General features: G+C 36.5%; 1 protein-coding gene across 1 annotated transcript; it reads right to left on the bottom strand.

The window, feature by feature from the left end:
- Positions 1 to 2,079: 2,079 nt before the first annotated feature.
- CBLL1 (Cbl proto-oncogene like 1) lies at positions 2,080 to 20,563 on the bottom strand. Its single transcript, XM_045793472.2, is given in 7 exon segments — positions 2,080 to 5,611; positions 8,120 to 8,193; positions 11,231 to 11,314; positions 11,703 to 11,803; positions 15,271 to 15,438; positions 19,916 to 19,973; positions 19,975 to 20,563. Coding segments are annotated over 7 exon segments (2,094 nt in total). The 5' UTR covers positions 20,548 to 20,563; the 3' UTR covers positions 2,080 to 4,575.
- Positions 20,564 to 20,615: the final 52 nt, after the last annotated feature.

The following is a 20,615-nucleotide window of genomic DNA, read 5'->3' as shown; positions in this document are numbered from 1 at the left end:
TCAAGTACAACCCTGAATGAATGAATGAATGAATGAATGAATGAATGAATGGTTTTTATCCCACATGGGAGGTGCTCAGTCTATGCTTGAGTATCAGTCATGAAATCCTACATTTACCACGGATTAAGATACTAAACCAGAGCATGAAGCCCATTTAGTTGTCAGCTCTGCAACTAAAATGATTATAGACAGATAATATACACCAAAATTGTAACAGTACTTCTCTCTGGAAGGCCAATGTTCATTGCAAGGGGATCTACACCTTTATTTGTAGCATTGTGTTACATTTTCCACAAAAGATTTATTACTTATAATTACGTAACTGGAAGTACCAATTTTTAAACAAAAAATTAAAGGTTTGAGGGGCACCTGGGTGGCTCGGTGGGTTAAGTGTCTGCCTTTGGTTCAGGTCATGATCCCAGGGTCCTGGGATCGAGCCCCACATCGTGCTCCCTGCTCAGTGGGGAGCCTGCTTCTCCTCCTCCCTGTGCCGCTTCCCCTGCTTGTGTGCGCTCTGTCAAATAAATAAAATCTTAAAAAAAAAAAAATTAAAGTTTTGAAAGTAAGGCTCAGGAGTAAAAGTAAAAGGGAGAATTTTTCAATCTGAAGGCAGGCAAAAGGAGAGCAATTTTAAAGGTAGATTAATAGGAAATAGGGTTAATGCTACTATAAAAATTGGTCCCTTCAACCACTTAGAATAGAAATGGGATATTCTGAGTCATAGGACAGATTAACATCTTAAAATACTACATTTTTAACAAGACATGGTCCTGCCCATGTGTGAGAGCTAAACCCGTGACGTATTCATTTCAATTCTGGGATTCTGTAATGCCTAAAAATTCATAATTCTTAAAGACAGGGAGACGGGGAAATTAAACTTTAATACTAAAATACCGCTTTAAGAATTGTCTTTAAAAAAATTGCCTTAACATTTTTCCCCTCAACGACAGAGAACTGAAGGGGCATGAATCAAAACAAAAATTGTTTGAAAATCCAAATGTTTTTATTAATATCAAGTGTTTTCACTGGCTTACTTCTCTGTCCCCTTTAAAGCGAAGTATATCCAATATTGCTTTATTAGATTGTGCATATATCGTAATAAGTAAATTCTACTTAGTTTCTAGGCCAAAATTTAACAGATTACAGTTACAAACCAGTGAAGAAAAATAAATCCACTTTGGTCAAAATATAGTATGTTTGAGTATGATTGCGTCCAACCTCCTCAATTAACACCAATATTTGATGGCTAATCTAATAAATAGAAAAGTGTATTTTTGTTCTAGGTACTCGTGACTTTTTTCCATGTACAGCTGACCCTTCAACAACAGGGGTCTGAATTGCGTGAGTCCACTTACTTACAAACGGATTTTTTTTACTATACAGTACAGTACTGTATTTTCTCTTCTTTACAACTTCTTTAGCAACATTTTTTCCCCAGCTTCATTGTAAGAATACAGCATATAATACATATAATATGCTAAATATGTATTAATCAATTGTGTACACTATCAGGCTATTATTAAAATTTGGGGGGAGTCAGTTATACGTATACTTGACTGTGCAGGGGGGTCAGCACCCCTAATTCCCATGTTGTTCAGGGTCAACTGTACTTATAATATAGGACTTTTTCAAAATTTTCATGAGATTGGACTATAGGACTTTACCAGAAAGAGGCAGGACACTCTTCCAGTATGTTAGAACAAAGTCTAGAGCAGCTCTGTATACTTCATATAGTAAAGTTACTTAATGTGAGTTTAAAAGTTATGTTCAAATGATCTTTTTCACTTATATTTCAGTGGTATCTAGTTAGTATTTACACAATAAATTTGAGCAAATGGTTTTTACAGGGCAAAATGGATATAGTTTCTCATGGTTTTTGCAACTGATAGTTCCCCAAATACTGTTATTACACTGTGAACAAGCATGCCACTGATGAAACGTTAACATCTGAGCTGCTGGTTTTCATCTCAAAAAAAGTGAATCTTATTTTACTGTAAAAGTTGTATCAACACATAAACACAGAAAATTTTGCATTCTCCCAAATGTGTCATCATTAGGTAAAAATTCATCTAGGCAAAATAGTATTTATGCTTCCATTTTATTGTTTTTAAGAATTAAACTGCCACCTCAGTAGTCTTAAGAGCAATATAATGAAACATACATACATTTAATTTAGACTTATGTCCATCATAGCTTCAAAGGCTTCCCTGAAATAAGGCTGGGATTCACATCTTTTTCCTTAAGGAAAGAAACACTAACAGTAATTTTGTTATCCTTCTACCCACCCACCCTCATTCAAACAATAACTGGATGAATTCAAGTCTAACACCATTTAAAAATTTTGTCTGCTACAACACATTCATCTGATCTGCCTCCCTGCATAACACATATTTTTTTAAACCTAACTGAAAAGAAATCATTTTTTTTAAAAGTCTACAAGAATTCTCTTAAACATGTGGAAGTTTATCATGATACTAACTGTTACGTCCAATACATAGGCTAAGTGGTTTCATACCACATTCAACTCTAGCAAATTTTAATAAAAACAGGAGAGCTCCTCATAGATAGCCGAAAAGCTCTAAAGTGAATTTGGCTATTTTCTTATTACAAGAAAAAAGGATGGTATTGGATTTTCAACAGTAATATTTTAACAGCTCCTAAACAGGGGCATGAAAAGGAATCAAGTTTGCACCAGTCCGAGTACCTACAGTAATATGATAGAAGCACTCACCACCACCATTTCACACTAGTTCATACTTCACTCCCACGCTTCTAATACCAAGAATTTCTCACTAGATCTACTGCATTAACACTGGACTCTGAAATTGCTAGATGTGAAAAATCACTCAACTTAAAAAAAAGTGTATTCGTTATTTTCAGCTGGTCAAGGCTGAAATGATCACTGATATCTCTAACTTCAGCTCTAAGTTCACAGATGCCTCTGCACCTGATGATCCAAGATGAGAAACTGTTTTTTTGCCTGTATCTGACAGAATTAAATGGTAAATTAGCCATCAGTTCACCCTTTGTCAAAAAGAAATGTTCTCAATTTATGCACTACAAACTAGTTAATAAATGATGTCTGCATACTACACTTTTTCATGTTTATATTATGCACCATTTTAGGGGGAAGGAAATACTTCACAGGGGTTTATTCAAAGGATATAAAATAATATCCTAAGAGTGTTGATTTATACATACGAGTTCTGTATAAAACGTTAAGTGGTCATCTTAGCTGGACTGTATAACAAGCCCCTATAATGCAAAAGCTGACTCTAAAGGCACCTTATAAAGCTCTGAAATTCACAATTTAGTCATTACTTTGCTCCAATACAAAATCATCTGGTAGTCTGCACTGTTGACTCCATTTTAAAACATTCCAAATTTTATAGTGCTTAACCAATAAAAGGAATAGGAAATAATTAATAGTTTTAAAATTTCAAGTTAGAGAAAAAAACCTTATCACACAGTAATGAAACCTGAGCAACGCAAGTTTGTGATTACAAGAACGTCCTTCATTAATACAGTATTCCTCGACGGCATTCAAATTGTACTTTAAAACCCAATAGACAAGAACCCACTCAAAGCACAGATCAAACTCTACCAGGAAATGAGGAATTATACAAAGCCTATTCAGCCCTAAATATTTAGTTAAAGACAATGAGCAGAGTAGAACACACTTCATCTAAATAACACAATTTAAACAGTTCTATAAAATAATGTTACTTAAGATTAGTAAATGTGGTGCATCATGTGATTCCAACCACTCGGTAAAAAGCATTAACGAGTAACAGTATCCCCCAACAGCTTGGAGCCTGCAGAGTCAATTGCTTTGGCCGTATCCTTCCAAATCATTACTAATGCCTTTTAATATTATGAACATAAACATGGAACTGCAATGTATTTTGGTGCTCCTGAGGCTGCCCAAAAATGAAAAGGCATCCAAGTGAAGTGCGTTATATACTTAATATACCTCAAAATTTCAGTGCCTAAAATGTGAAATAATTCTCTACCATTTAACAGTCTGCCTTACAGTAAATTCTAGTAGATTTTTACTTTTAGGATTTTATTGTAACTTTGGGAAATTAGTGGTAAAACATATGGTTTTAAAAAACAGTATGTGGCTGCACTTAAATTCACATAAAAATAGCATTTTTACAACCATTTTGAAATTTAATCCTCTTACACAGGTTAACAAAATGTATCACAAGAAAAACTAAACATTGGATTTAACAAAAGCCGTATTTTTGAAAATGGAACAATGAAAAATTCTTCTCAATTTTTTTACAAATGGTCACCTCTGGGTCAATTTACCACACTAGGGGAACAAAGTTGTTAAAATATAGCCGTGCTCAACTGAGCCACTTATCTGCACTACAGTATAGTACTTGAAATCAATCCTAAGGTCAAGATTTAAAACCATTTTAAGAGACGAGACCCTAAGTGTTTTACGGTCACCTCAGTAAGAGGTATTTTTCCTTCCCCGAAACAGTCAAAGCTTAATTAAAAGATTGACTATACATAAGTTTGTTTTTTTTTTTTCCTCATCATATCTTCAGTTCAAAGTACTATTAATCATTGGTAATACGGTCTATATCTTGTCTGATCTGGATGATGTGGTCCAGGAAGTGGGGTTTGAGAAGGCGGACCCTGCATTCGTGGAGGAGGAGGTGGCCCTCTTGGTGCAGGCCATATACCAGGACTCATTCCCCCTGGTTGTGTAAATGGAGGGCTCAGAGTTCCTTGATCTTCAGTGAACTGGGGTAAAGAGTTAGGATTGTAATGGTGAGGAGGGGGTGCAGTTACAGGTGGACCACCATGCTGCGGTGGGGGAGGTCCTGGAGGAGGATGATTCATATAAGGTGGCATCTGGGCAATAATATGTCCAGGGGGAGGGGTGATTGGTGGTGGAGCAGAGGTCATTGGTGGAGGTGGAGCTTGGCTGTAAACCAAGTGAGGAGTGCCTGCGGCCTGGGGAGGATGTGGCATTGGATGGCTTATTGGTGGTGGAGGAGGTGGGGGTGGTGCATAATGTTGCTGTGGAGGCATAATATGATGAGGGTGCGAGACCACTGGTTGACCCTGATATTCAGGATGGTGGTGAGCAGGTGCTGGGGCAGGAGGTGGTGGTTCTCTAGCACCTGAATTTGAGTCATCCTGAATAGGGACAGTTATCAAATTGCTGTGTTTTCTTGTGGAGATACGAAAGGTTTCCTGACTGACCGAACGAGGTGGAGGCGGAGCCATGGCCAGCTCTGCAGGAGGAGCACGGATATCCTCGTGTGGCTGATTATAGTGCTCGTGTGGCACGTGTTGCAAAGGAGGTGGTGGCATCATGATGTGCTGCTTTGGCGGAATATGGCTCATATGGTGCTTGTCTGGCGGCATTATAAAACGATCGGGGATTTCGGCGGGTGGTGGGGCAATAGGAGGATGAACGTTTTCAAGTGAAGCACGGGTAACAGGTTTTCCAGCTCTCATATGGCGGTGGTTGATATGAGCCTGTAAGTCTCTCTGAGACAAGTATGTTCTCTTGCACCCTTGAACAATGCTACACATGAAGAGAGAACCTCGTGTACACTGCTCGATTCGCTGCACAGGATCACTACAGCTAAATTAGAAGGGGAAAAAATCGATTTACTGAAAGCAGACTATAAAAATAATGCACATAACTTCACAGATAGGCCTGTTTTTAAAATCACTTGTGGAGAAACTGCCGAATTCCCAATTAAAAGCTATAGTTACTGTAAGCGAAACCTTTAATCTCTCTCACTCTGTGGTCTGTACCCTATTAAGCATCAGCTTTTCCACCAAACTCAGAACTCTTAATACAAGAGAACATTACAAGTACTCATCAAACAGAGTATGTTTTAGGAAAAGACCTATTCGTCCTAAGACCTAGAATGATCTGGTTGTCTCAAACAACTCTATGCTTTGCATCCATTTGCAAAAATATCCAGAAAGGATAAACCAAAGATCTGTCATAGTCATGGAATCCAAACTTGTTTAGTATTTATTGAGCAATAAGTACGTGCTGAGCAAACAATACGAAGTACGAGATGCTGCAAGGACTACGAAAATGCGTAAGATCATCCTAATCATCAGGGTTCCTAACATTAAACAACGTAAACAATTTAAGTTCAAACCCTGACTATCCAGAATCCCTTAAGGAAGAATTACCAGACAATTTTACTACCAAGAAGTATTACACACTCCCTTCTAAACTGTAAGCACTAAAGTTAACCCAACATTTTCTTAGTGACTCAGGGTCAAAATTATAACTCTTCTTCATTCACTGTATTTAATCCACACTTGCCTTTGGAGTCTTTTTGAAATAGAGGAAAGAGGACTGCACCAGTTATCAGAAGAACTGGGGTCAAGCATTGGCTCTGTAAACTTGGAGAAGTCTTTTAATCTTTTTATTTCTTCATCTGCAATATGGGGTTAAAACATGCACTCTACCTAACTCACAATGTTGTTTTTTTTTAATCTAATTTGCCCTACTTAAGAGAATATCCTAGGATAAATGAAACAATGAAAGTGACAGGACTGAATCACTAGTTAAGCACTACATATGCACAGGTATAAGCTACGATCATTGAATATGTGTGTCGGGTCATCTGAGACTATATTAAATGGCTCTATATTCTTGATTTTGAGTTGTGTCCACATTTCCATCCTTGCCGTAAGGCTGGTACTCCTCGATCCTAGCAGACTTCCCATGAGTGGCCACTTGGCAAAGTTCTCATTTTTTGCTTCTCATTTGCTGTAAACCAGAAATATCTCTACAGTAACATGACGTAAGGCACTTTGTTTTGGGTGATACTTAAAAGCAACAGTATACAATATTTACATTAACTTGCGTTGCCATTTCTTCACTTCCTAATTTGAGTCTGTTAAGCCAGACGGGCTTATGTTCTCAAATAGCTAAGGGCCAACCAGTGAGGCACTTACTGGGAGGGTTACACTTAATATCCTGAAAACTAAATTCCCTTTTAAATATTAACATTAGAACACTTAATGAATCATCCTTTCTCTCTCAGTGATGCCAATCTTCCCACACCATAAAAAGAAATCATCCCCGGGGCACCTGGGTGGCACAGCGGTTAAGCGTCTGCCTTCAGCTCAGGGCGTGATCCTGGCGTTATGGGATCGAGCCCCACACCAGGCTCCTCCGCTATGAGCCTGCTTCTTCCTCTCCCACTCCCCCTGCTTGTGTTCCCTCTCCCGCTGGCTGTCTCTCTCTCTGTCAAATAAATAAATAAAATCTTTAAAAAAAAAAAAAAAAAAGAAATCATCCCCTACAACTGTCCATAATTCTGTTATCAACCAATACTAGCAAGCTTAGGATAGTTTCTGACACAGGTTCTAAAGTCTCAGAAACCTATAGCTCTTCCAAGGAAGTTTGTCTCAAAGCTTTCTCAAGCCTTCTATCAGGGGTTCTAAACGGATATAAAAATTCCTAATTCATTCTGGATCTTTCAAGACCATCCCAAACTGGATCAATATCAATCAATACCTCTAGATCTTCTTCATAACTTTTCTGAGCTGGTGATGGGGTCCTAAGATACACTTGAGACATAAATAATAAGATCTGAAGGTAATAAATAAGAGCTTATACTTAACATAGTACTTATTATATTTTAGGTACTACACATACACATATTAGTTTGGTTCTAACAACAACACAGGAGGTAGATACTATTATTAGCTCCATTTTACAGATGAAGAAACAACCTGTCACATAGCTAGTAAGTGGCAGAATAGGGATTTGAAGCCAGGAATTCTAATTCCAAAATCTCTGTTCTCAGTCACTGCTTGATACTATCTCTCTAGTGTCCCATCAGAAAAAAACAAAAAAGCAAAAACTATTTTGGTTTATAGCCCTAATTTTGTGATGACAAATATATTTGTTTTGGCCAATCTGAATGGACAGATAATAGCTACCTAGCCCTATCCTAAGGAGAAGGGTAAGGCCAACTCTGGGCTCACAAAGAAAGATTAGCCCTGTCTGCATATCTGATATCCTGCTGCTGACTTACATACTACCCTGACCTTTAACCTAGATTACAATTCATCCCATCACAAACTTTATTATTTAAAAATGTAATAATCTTACCCTGGACACATCTTATCTCCTTTTTTTTCATGTAAAATAGCACAGTCATAGCAAAAAACATGCTTGCATGGAATCTGTGAACAGAGACATATTAGTTAAGCACACCAGAATTTAAAATATTTCCATAAAAAATAACTGTAAGCATAGTAACCTAGATACAGAAAGCACTTGAGAACTATTCATCAAAGTGAACATCAGAAAAGCAACAGTTAACCTTTTTCAGTAACAAAGCCCTTTGAGAATGTAATGAAACCTTCGGCCCTTTCCCCAGTAACGGTACACGTGCGCATCTGCTTACACTCTCTGGAAGTATAACGCTGTGAGTCTCATCCTGTGGTTCCTAGCGTGTAAAGCTCCTAAAGAGGCCCGCACTCTCCAAAGCAATCTACACATTCAATACGATTTTTCACAGAACTAGAACAAAAAATGTCCTAAAGTTTGTATGGAACCACAAAGACCCTGAATAGCCAAAGTAATCTTGAGAAAGAACAATTTTGGAGGTATCACAATCCCAGATTTCAAACTAAACTACAAAGCTGTAGTAATTAAAACAGGATGGTAGTGGCACAAAACAGATACAAATGAATGAAACAGAATTGAGCCCAGAAATAAACCCACGCTCATATGGTCAATTAATCTACGACAAAGGAAGCAAAAATACACAATGAGGAAAACGCAGTTTCTTCAATAAATGGTGTTGGGAAACTGGACAGCTAGGAAAAGAATGAAACTGGACCACTTTCTTATACCATACACAAAAATAAACTCAAAATGGCTTAACGACCTACATGTATGACCTGAAACCATCAAAGTCCTAAAAGAAAACATAGGCAGCAATTTCTTGGGACAGCAATCTAAGCAACATTTTTCTAGATGTCTCCTCAGGCAAAGAAAATAAAAGCAAAAATAATTATCTGGGACTACAACAAACTAAAATGCTTCTGCACAGCAAAGGAAACCATCAATACAAAACAAGATAATCTACTGAATGGGAGAAAAAATTTGCAAATGATATGTCCAATTAGGGGTTATTACCTAAAACACATAAAGAACTCATACAACTCAACGCCAAAACAAACAGACAAACCAAACACCACCCAATAACCTGATTAAAAATGGGCAGAAGACCTGAATAAACATTTTTCCAAAGAAGAGATACACATGGCCGACAGGCACATAAAAAGATGCTCAACGTCACTAATCATGAACGAAATGCAAGTCAAAACCACAATGAGGTATCACCTTACATCTGTCTGAATGGCTTGTATCAAAAACACAACAAATAACGTGTTGGTGAGGGTGTGGAGAAAAAAGAACCTTCATTGCACTGTTGGTAGGAATGTAAATTGGTGCAGCCACTGTGGGAAACTGTATGGCAGCTCCTCAAGAAAACTAAAACTTGAAGTACCATACGATCCAGTAATTCCATTTCTGGGAATTTACCTGAGGAAAACGAAAACACTAACTCGAAAGGGCATACGCACCCTTATGTTTACTGCAACATTATTTATAATAACCAAGATATGGAAGCAACCCAAGTGTCTAATGATCGATAAATGGATAAAGAAGATGTGGTACATACACACAATGGAATATTTAAAAATTATAATAAAAAATAATACAATAAAAGTAAATAATACACATAATAAAAATGCAAATAATACAAAAATACACTTAAAAAGAATTACATCTTGCCGTCTGCGACAATGTAGATGAACCCAGAGGGTGTTATGCTAAGTAAAGTCAGCCAGAGAAAAACAGAGGCGTCTGTGTGGCTCTGTCAGTTAAATATCCGACTCTTGATTTCCACTCACTTCAGGATTTCAGGGTCATGAGACTGAGCCACAGGTCAGGCTCCACACCCAGCAGGGAGTCTGCTTGAGATTCTCTCCCTCCGCCCTCCATCCCTCCCCGAACCCTGCTCATGAGCGCGCTCTAAAATAAATAAATCTTAAAAAACAAAACAAAACAGAGAAAGACAAATACCATATGATTTCATTTACATGTGGAATGTAAAAAACAGAACAAACAAAGTAACAAGAGAAACAGTCATAAATACAGAGAACACATTAGTGGTTGTGGCAAAATAGGTGAATGTGATTAAGAGGTACAAACTTCCAGTTATAAAACAAGTCACAGGAATGAAAAATACAGCATAATCAATATTGAAATATATTGAAATCTAGTCAAAAATAGTATAACTTTATGTGGTGAAAGATGGTAACCACACTTATCATGGTGAGCACAGTATAATGTATGTAATTGTCAAACCATTATGTTGTACACCTGAAACTAATTTAATGTCAACTATACTTCTATTAAAAATTTAAAATTAAAAAAATAATTTAAAAAAAAGCTCCCAAAGAATACCATAACCATGTTTTATCTTATCCTGTTCCTCCTGAAACTATTCCAAAGCAATAAAAACAGGTATCTCCTATATTTCATATAAGTAGCATTTTTCTCTGGCAGTTAATGAACATATAAAAATTTAAATATAAATTAGAAGGATACAGTAAAATGATGTTAAACCGTTTTAAAATTCACAATCCATTACTGTTATTTAGTTATGTTACACAGCAAAGCAAGAGTGTACGATATATGCCCTCTACCAGCAGATATATTACTGAGTTCAATTTTTTTTCAAACACAAATGTAAACTATCTTTTTTTAAGGGAGGATGTGTCAAAATTACTATAAAATTACAGCTCGGGGGTTGTTAATTGTTTTTAATGATTAGAATTCAATTCTCCAAAATTCTAAATATTGGTTTTACATTAATAATTATGGCCTTCAGAAACGAGTAATAACTGATTTTATTCTTTAAACAAGAAAAAAATATTTTTCCTTAATAAAACTACAATAAATGTATACTAACAAGTATCACACAGTCCAAAGAAGTAAGTTTTCCGAAGTTAGTTTCCTTAGCATTTTTTAAGGAATTCAAGAATTTGTCAATATCCCAAAATTTCCCTTAGCTATTTCATACTTATTTAAAAATGTCACAAACTTAGTCATTAAACACTGATAAACCTATCTACTTAAATTTCAGAATCCCATCTCTATGCAAATGTTTACATTTACTAAAACATTTAATTTAGTAATACTTACCATTCGCCCATAGATTTTAATAGGTAATCCACATTTGTCACAGAAATGAACTGGTGTATCATCCTTTTCACCTAAGATATTTATCTGTTGAAATGATATAATTAAAATTTCCTTTTAAAGCATTTCTAAAAATTATAAATAATTTATGCAATGGATTGTTTAGTATTTATAAAAGTTGTTAGAACAATTAAAGGTTTCTTGGTATAATTCCCATATATTCCACATCATTAGCTGTGCCACTGTTAGCTTTTTTTTCTCTTAGTGTTTATGGTTATTGACCTTACTGAAAATGACTTCAAATTATTTTTGAAAATAGTGGAAACAGGGCATTACTAAACGAATCATTTGAGTGTTCTAAGAAGTGTGATAGCTGTAATAAAAGTTCATACCATTCTTTAAGTATTCTCATTGTTCTACTAAAATATTTAAGATATTTCATTGTTCTAATAAAATTTTTTATTTTTAGTTGTACCTGGAAGTCCCAAAAAAGGTGTCCAGGAAATCTTCGCTGATTTCCAAACAGTTCGCCCCCTTTACAGTCATACCGTTCTTCTTCATTATAATCAAATCCTTCTGAGAAAAGAAAGTGTTAAAGATTAACTTTTCAAAGCCTAAATTTCATCTTGGAAGTACATGTACATGGTACCACAGACATGTTCACCGAAAAGCCTATCTGATCCCTTTCAAAGCTCTTCTAAGGACAAGATAATCAACACTAGTTTAAATCGAGTTTAAAATATCAGCCAGAAATTATCTTGGTGACTATCTAGTCCAACTCTCTTATTCACAATTGAGACATACTGTAGTATGGAGACCCATAATAACTCAACACTTTAGTGGTAGAGTCAGGAACAGACCTCAGAACTCTTCACTCCCATTCAAGTGCTCTTATTTTTTTTTTTTTTAAAGATTTTATTTATTTATTTGACAGAGAGACAGCCAGCGAGAGAGGGAACACAAGCAGGGGGAATGGAGAGGAAGTAGCAGGCTCATAGCGGAGGAGCCCGATGTGGGGCTCGATCCCATAACGCCGGGATCACGCCCTGAGCCGAGGGCAGACGCTTAACCGCTGTGCCACCCAGGCGCCCCAAGTGCTCTTATTAACTTATCAGACTATCTCTAGTATAAAACTTCACTAATTACCATCATCACACTTGTTGCACCAACTTTTAAGATACTGATCACCACTTATTCTAATCTTCCTACAAAAGTGGTACCATGCTGCAAGGGGCTGATTTTATTGCCAAAAGTATACAATGGAAACAAAGAATTCTGCAGGTTTTCTTTTTACAACTTAGTAAATTAGGTATCCTCTCCAGTCTTAAAACTGAGCCCGATTTTAGAAACATATTCATACTTCATTCTTTCAGTTAAAACCTCTCCCTGGTTTATCAACCAAACAGCAGAAGCCATATCATATCTGTTCACAAGTATCCTCCTCCACACTGCATATACCAATAAAGCCATGAAGATCAAACAGGCTCAATTTCTCTGACCCCGATCGTAATCTCCTCATCTTACACAAAAGAACAGAAAACCAATGGATAGTCTGATGGTAATTCTAGGTAGAATCCGATTACCTAAAGTAAAGCTGAGAAGACACACCTATACCTCCAAAATGCCAGGCTTCTCGTGTCTCTTTTCGCCCTAGAACTGGTAAACAGAGTAGCCCAGGCACAGAAGTTTTAACTTCACCCACATGGCTAAATTACAGCACCTGTGTATTGGTAGGCACATGGACATGCACACAAATACGATGATGCAAGAATTTTTCGAAGCTGATATACACACTTCAGTACACTGCTAATTATCTCCAATACAAGTAGAGTTCAAAGAGTGTTCTTATAAAGTTACAAATGAGTAACCACAGACTCTTATATGGCTCATTTATACCTTATAAAAGCTGCTATCATCTAAAACTCAAAATAAGGAAAATCAATTTCTCTTATTTATTTAAAATGCAGAAAATTATTGCACAAAATAATACACAAGGAAATGAGCACATAATCATTTTTCAGAGTTCAACCTGTACTCCTATCCTTAAACTACATATTATATATATTCATATAACTATATCAGCACCCAAAACTCCCTATTTTTGATCAGTGCCTAGGAAAAACACCAATCACTTATTATTTTTTTACCCCAAATAAGTGAATCTAAAGTATTCGAAAATTATCTTCAGCCTCAGTTTGCTCTATTAAGAGAGAGAATGTAACAGCAGTTCCCTCTAGAAAAGGATGTGGGCTTGGGGAGAGGAGAGGGAATGAAGGGATATCTGAGAGGAAAAGGCTAGAAGGGGGTTTTTAGCTTTTTTGCCTTGTTCGGATTATTACAACAAGAATTTATTTGCATATTACTGTGTAGTTTTTAGAAATTATTAAATGAAACCAAAAGACCAAAGAGAGGGCACCCTACATTATGGACAGTGCAGCACCCCTAAGTTGCTACCATTACGATTTATAACATTTGACTTCAAATGCGCTTGTTCAGATGGGGAGAGATACCCTATAATAAAAGGAACCATAATATGAGGTATAATTAAAACATTTTAATTCCAAAAAGAAATACAGACACATTGCTGGAACAGAACAGAAAATCTAGAAACAGACATAAATTGTTTAGACCTTTAATGTATGATAATGATGGGATTCCTATTCGGCACAGAAAAGACAGATCATTCAAGAGGTGGGACAAATAGCTAGCTGTTTTAGAGAAAAAATAAACAGAGCCAAACTCCACTTTATTTTTTTAATAATGAAATATATGTGCATAAATGTTCCAATGCCAGCTAACTTTTCCTGTAAAAGACTAGATAAGTGAATATTTTCAGCTGTGCTGGCCTCTTGTAATTATTCAATTTTGCCATTACAGTGTGAAAGCAGCCATGAATAGTACTTAAATGAATGGGTATGGCTGTGCTCCAGTAAGACTTTATAAAAACTGGGCTGGATTTGGTCCACAGGCCATAGTCTGCTGACCCTGTACTAAAGTAAGATGGGAAAACTATGCTATGCTCATGAAACAGGGGAAAGGCCTTTCTAAGAATTTTATAAAACCCAGAAGTCATAACAGAAAAGACTGGATTAGTAGCTGACTACACAGAATCTTCAAACTTCTCTACAATAAAAATTGTATATATAAAATGCAAAAGATAAATGGTGAATATACACAACATAACACAAAGAGCCGATCTGTACAATAATTTGTAAAGAACTCATAGAAAATCAAGAGAAAGACAACAAAACAGAAAAAAAATGGTTAAAGGATATGAACAGGTAGATACTAGGCAAAAGAAATGACCAATACTATGAAAAGATATATACACAACCCCACTCATAATTAAAGAAATGTATATCAAAACAAAAATTTTAAAAGGTCAATAGTCCCAACAGTGGTGTGTGGGAATATAAACTGATATATTTTTTTGAAGAGCTATTTGACAATATCCATTAAATTCTAAGTAAAAAAATACCCAAATCATGCAAAGTTTAAATTCGACACCAAGTATACATGCTAAGCTGTATGTACAAAAATATTTACTACAACATTGTTTTTAACAGCAAAAAAATTAGAAAAATTATTAAATTATGGCATATCCATAAAAAAATCTAAACCTGTTTTCTTAAATGAGTACATCTGTACATACTGATAAACAGCAAAATTTCAAATGCATCTTACATGCAAAAAGGGCAGTTATACATTAAAACGTTACTATAAAAAATTATTTTGGTGAAGTATTGTCAAGGTAGAGGAACAAATTTTACTTTTAATATTATGCTCTCTGCAATATTATTTAGGTTTTTTTTTTTTTAACAACAGGCAGTGTTACTTTCAATAACAAAAGAAAAAGCCAAAAATATTATAAAGGAAGAGAAAAAGTACATGCCAAAATGAGAAGTCAAACAAAAAGACTAAAAAATGAAGACAGTAAGATACAAAAAGATCTTAAGTAAATAAATAAATAAGACCACATGGATAATTTGGTGGAATGAGACACAAAAGAAAGACTTTTGGACTTGTCAGTTTAAACAAATTACCTTCATCACCAGGTGGAGCCTTTGCAGGCATCCTGTTTATAGTCCTTGGAGTTCGAGGTGCAGTTTTGGCTTTGTTCCCTTGTTTGGAGATGAGCTTTATAGGAATTCGTCTTCTAACATCAAGACCACCCAATGATCCAGAACTATTAGTGCCTTGTAACTCATTATCTATGTCGGAAGAAAAAAGTTGTAATTTCTTTTAGTTTTCCTTTTTTTGAAGATTATTCTGCCACAGGTACTAAAGTCACATACCCAACATTATCAAGGGCTAAATATCTGGGCTCCGATTTCAAATATTAAGCTATGAAGTTTAAACACTGATTTTCTCTGTACTGGATAAAACCTTAAAGCAATGCTTTTTGAGACACAGAACCCATTAAAAAGTTGACAAAAGTTATAGAACCTCTCCCTAAAGTAGACAATAAAAATTTTCATGATTCCAGAAGAATTTACAGAAAACATAAAACCCTTCATAAAAAGAACTTCCATCTTTAACTAGAAGAGATTTTTTTAAAAGAAAGAGGAAGAGGAAGAAGGAGGAAAAGAAGGAAAACCATCCCTATTCTCCACCAAGCACACAAAACACTTGTTAAGTCAGTGAAGTGAATCTACATTAGGACAATCAATAAAACAAAACACAAAACTAACACTGACAATGGCAAAATTAAATAAATACTGCATTTGAAAATGAAGTTAGTTTTAAGGAAGGTGATTATTTCCATAAGCGTAAAACGGTTTTTCTCAAAAGTGTTCCAGAATAGCAAAAATTATTATACCAATTAAGAGCAGAAACATGCGATAATGTATTTGTGCTATAACTTTTCTAGATATATAATGCGAGTGTGTTATTCTAAGCAGCATCTTAATGGAAAATTAGAGTTAGGAGGATGCAAGATTTCTGTGATTAAACTGGAGCTAAACAAGGGACACTTTCTAAGTCCCTGCTTGTTATTAGCTATGAAATAAATTAACTCATTTCTCATGAGTGATAAAAGCATTATTTCATAGAACTGACTCCATCTGAAGGTTAACAGACTCCCTTTTTTTCAAGTCTATGACAAAATATTCTAATACAAAAATAATCACCTTTACCTACTAAAGACACAAAGGGAAATGCCCTAAAATAGGAAATGCAAATAAAATAATTTTTAAAAATAGTAATGTTTTAAATGTGACAAATTATTGAACTGGCCCCGCAGGAGATAGTACAATCAAGATTGATAGGCACACTGTTCACACTATATTCAATAAAGCCAAATTTGGAAGTACTAATGACCTCCAAGCTACTCGGATCACAAACACATGTTAAATTCAATCAATTTGCACTCTTTCTGAACAATATTTATTTAAGTTTTATTTATCTAAGTAATCTCTATACCCTACATGGGGCTCGAACTCATGACCTTGAGATGAAGAGTCACATGCTCTTCTGACAGAGCCAGCCAGATGCCCCTCTTTCTGAACAGTATTTAGAACAAAATTCAAAATAGGTCCTTAATCATTAATTTAACTATCTTTCAGTCTACTTTCTACTGTTACTTTTACAATAGCTAACCCTCAAAGAAAAAATTCATGGGAAGGGATTACATGGTTAGCTAAAAACTTAAGTTAGGATAAACCCAACCTGGTCAACTTTCAACACTTCACAAAATGTATTAACAAGTTGAATAATGTATTTCATCTGCTTACATTCTAGTTATTTATGTAAAAGTACCTACAAGCAATATAATAGCCAAAGGACAGGCGTGAATCAATTTCTTTTTCTTGCTCAAAAGGTATTCCTGATTTTTCAATAAACTAAAAAAAGCATATTATGTAGACAGATTTAACAGTTCAATGTTGTCCTTCAGATATCAGGGTTAAACAGTTTTACCTAGGGGAATGACCAAAATACCAACACTTCATTACTGTAAATCCTTTTCCCACCACCCTGAACACATGTCACAACAGTTGCTTGCTTAATCTACCACAACTTTTAGGAAGTCCACTGCCTGTTAACACCTTGCCACCTACCTCACAGATGGCAAGCCCATAAACAAAGTACAGCATTTAAGAGTGACTGGGTTTGTCTTTTCTTTTCTTTTTAATTAAAAATCAGAAAATACAGTACAATCTTTTTTTTAATATGCCAACTACAAATATATTAAGCCCATAACCAAAAAAGTCCTTCGATGTTACACAGAAAACAAGAACTAAAGCTATAATTGGCCATTTATTTTTATTTTTTATTTTTTAAAAATTCTCTTTTTAAGTAATCTCTACATCCAATGTGAGGCTTGAATTTACAACCCCAAGATTGAGTCACATGCTCTACCGGCTGAGCCAGCCAGGCACCTCTTTAACTTTTGAGGCCATTTAAGGTGAATCCACTTTTAAAAGGAATAACACTTTTATATTATAGTTTTTTAAAAATATATTCATTTAGAATTTTACCCTGAATTAAAGGAACCAAGAAATATTTTACAAAATTTAGATTTCAGTTACAACTAAGTGCTGATTCTTAGAACGAAGAAAAAATGAATCAAGTGTTAATCGGAATTTCTTGGAATAGTTTTTCCTGGCAAAATTCTTTTAAACACTACAAGATAGTCTTCATTATGTTTGACTTTTCAGCATGATCATGAATTCAGTCATGTTTGGGTATAATATTCAAGGATTCCATCAATTTCCCCAAGAGCCTCTCTTAATCCTTTGACATTAAATTCTTTCTTTTAAGATGCCTACCTAATCATAATGTCTTCAATCAACTGGCATTTCCTCACTTGCCAGTGATTTTATTTGCGCTTCAAATAGTTACCAAATTCATGTTTATAAATTCCATGAAAACCTGAATCTTTTGCAAGGTTTATAATCACAATCAATATACAGCATGTGATCCCATTTCCTGGTATGAAGCAAGGACAATGACTTATAACGAAATTAAAAGAATAGAAAAAGATGCACCTGACTAGAAAAACATGCGACTCTTGACCTAGGGACCTAGGGGGGCTGTAAGTTCGAGCCTCACAGTTGGGTGTAGAGCTTACTTAAAAAAAAAAGAAAAAGAATAGAAAAGGAGTAGCAGTGATAATCTGAGTAGGAACTAATTTTTTAAGTGGTCAGCTCATTTGTGAATATTTTCATGTCAGGATGACTCTTTCCTTTCTTAGGCAACATAGTTAGAGAACTAGGATAATAAAAATACTCAGAGACACACCCAGCCACACTAAAACTTCCTAACATAACATCCTCTAAACTGTGGAAGGGGCTTGACCCCCAATTCTAGTAATAGGCTCTAATGAGAAGTGTTTTGCTAGAGCTGTATGTTTGCTACTCTAACGCCAAGGTCCCGGAGTTTCAATTCTACAAAATTTCCAAATACTAGAGTTCCTTACAGCCTGGTTCTCCACCCTCTTCTCCCCTGTTTTCTCCTTCATTGAGTGAGCTCATCCATCCTCATTCCTTTAAATATTAGCTATATGGTCCTAAGTCTCAAATTTGTATTTTTCAACCCAGATCTTTCCTCTGATCACCTACCTGACATCTCCCCTTATATGTCCCAGTGCACAGTTCATACTTAGGAGTCCAAAATCTTGTTCCCAAGTTCCCAGGTCTCATCTTTACCACTTAAAAAAAAAAAAAAAAAAAGTCTGTTTTCCTCCCAAGTTTTCCCCAACTTAATCACGGGCACTACCTAGCTGCTCAAACCAGAAACCTAGGCATCCCTCCTTTCTCTCACAAAGCTATTTGAGTTCTACCACCAAAATATTGAATCTGCACACTCCCCTTTTCCCTAAACCAAGCCAACTGCACTAAGCTGAGCCTCTCTTCTTGTCTACTCCAATTGCCGTCTAAACTATTTTCTATTATTCTTCCCTCCCTCTCTTCCATGGACAACCTACTGTATTTTTAAAAGAAATTATGTTCCTCCTGTACTCCTGTTCAATGGTTTCACACTTCACTTAAAATAGAATCAAGGCCTTCAAAGTCTTGTAGGATCTGACTCCTGCCTTCTTTTTCAATCTCTTAGGGCTCTTTTCTTCTTCCTAAGCTGCAGCTGACTGACCTCTAAATTTTCCCTCCTCCAAGTCTATTTGCTAGAAATGCTTTCTTCCTGACTAATTCCATGGATGGATTCTTCTCATCCATCAGATCTCAGCTTATAAACACTACCTTTACAGAAAGACCCTCCCTGACCACTCTCTCAGAAGCTTCCTATTAGTCTTTCCCACACTTTCTTTTTTTCAAAGCACTTATCATCATGATCTCTAATGTTTAGGTTTTTCAAAAAACACTTTTCTATCGTGTCTTCCGCAACAGAATGTAATCTCCATGGGGTCAGGGACTCAGTCCGTCTTGTTTACAATTCCATCATTCCGTCTCCAGGCATACAGGTATCTAGCATATATTATGCTGACAAGCACTCACTAAATTCTATACAGAGAGATATATTTTTATGTCTATACGTACAAAATTAAGTAGGTATTTGATGACTGAGAACATCCTAACCAATACTTGATATAAGGAATATCCTTTTTTCCTACTTAGGATATATGGCTGATAGAACTGTACGGAACACTAACTCCAAGTGCACTCATTCAATATCCAAAAACCACAAAAAAGAAAAAGCCAAACACCACATAACGAAGAGCGGAGTCATTCTTACTTGGTGAAAGAGATGAGAATATCTTGAATTTAAGCTCTCCTTTGTAAACGCCCCCAAATGATGAATAAGGACCACGGCCGAAGCGCGGGGCATGCTTTGGGCTCAGGCAGAAAAGCCGCTGAGAGTATGATTCCGAAAACCATATCCGACTCCCTTCTCCCACCTCTAGTCCATGAAGGACCGGAGAGACAATAACGACCAGCAGTGACCACCGCAGCACCCGCCCAAGGCTGACTGAGACAGCAGGAAGTCTCCAACCCACTCCCGCGCATCGACTCCCAGCGTAATGAGGCTTCCCCGACTCTGAGACTGGAATCTACCCGCCAGTCCCCAACACGCAGAGCAGAGCACCAGGGATGAGAAAAAAAGGAGCCAGCGCTCTCTCGTCCCCACGAGGCCCGCGCCGCCCACCGTCGGGGCTGGGAGCTCAACAGAACCAGAGAAGCGGCTGTTGCCGGCACCGAGGCTGTAGGTACCACACCGGACGGTAGGCCGGGAGGCAGCAGGCCCTTGCGGGGCACGGGGAGGGGTCTGTGAGATTTCTTTCTCACCGCCACACCCCAGTGCTGTAGGGCGAGCGTATCCCCTCTCTGTCCGCTGGGCAGCCAGTCCCAGGCCGGCCAAGGGGGCATGGAACCGGGACCCCCACTGCCTCCGCCTCCTTACCAGTGTGATCCATGATTCGGCTCGCAGGGCACAG

This window comes from Ursus americanus, chromosome 3, assembly GCF_024610735.1.
Source record: "Ursus americanus isolate L20-20 chromosome 3, mUrsAme1.1.p, whole genome shotgun sequence".
NCBI classification, from domain to species: Eukaryota; Metazoa; Chordata; class Mammalia; order Carnivora; family Ursidae; genus Ursus; species Ursus americanus.
The sequence above is the reverse complement of the archived record's forward strand: the minus strand, read 5'-3'. Positions and strand labels throughout refer to the sequence as shown.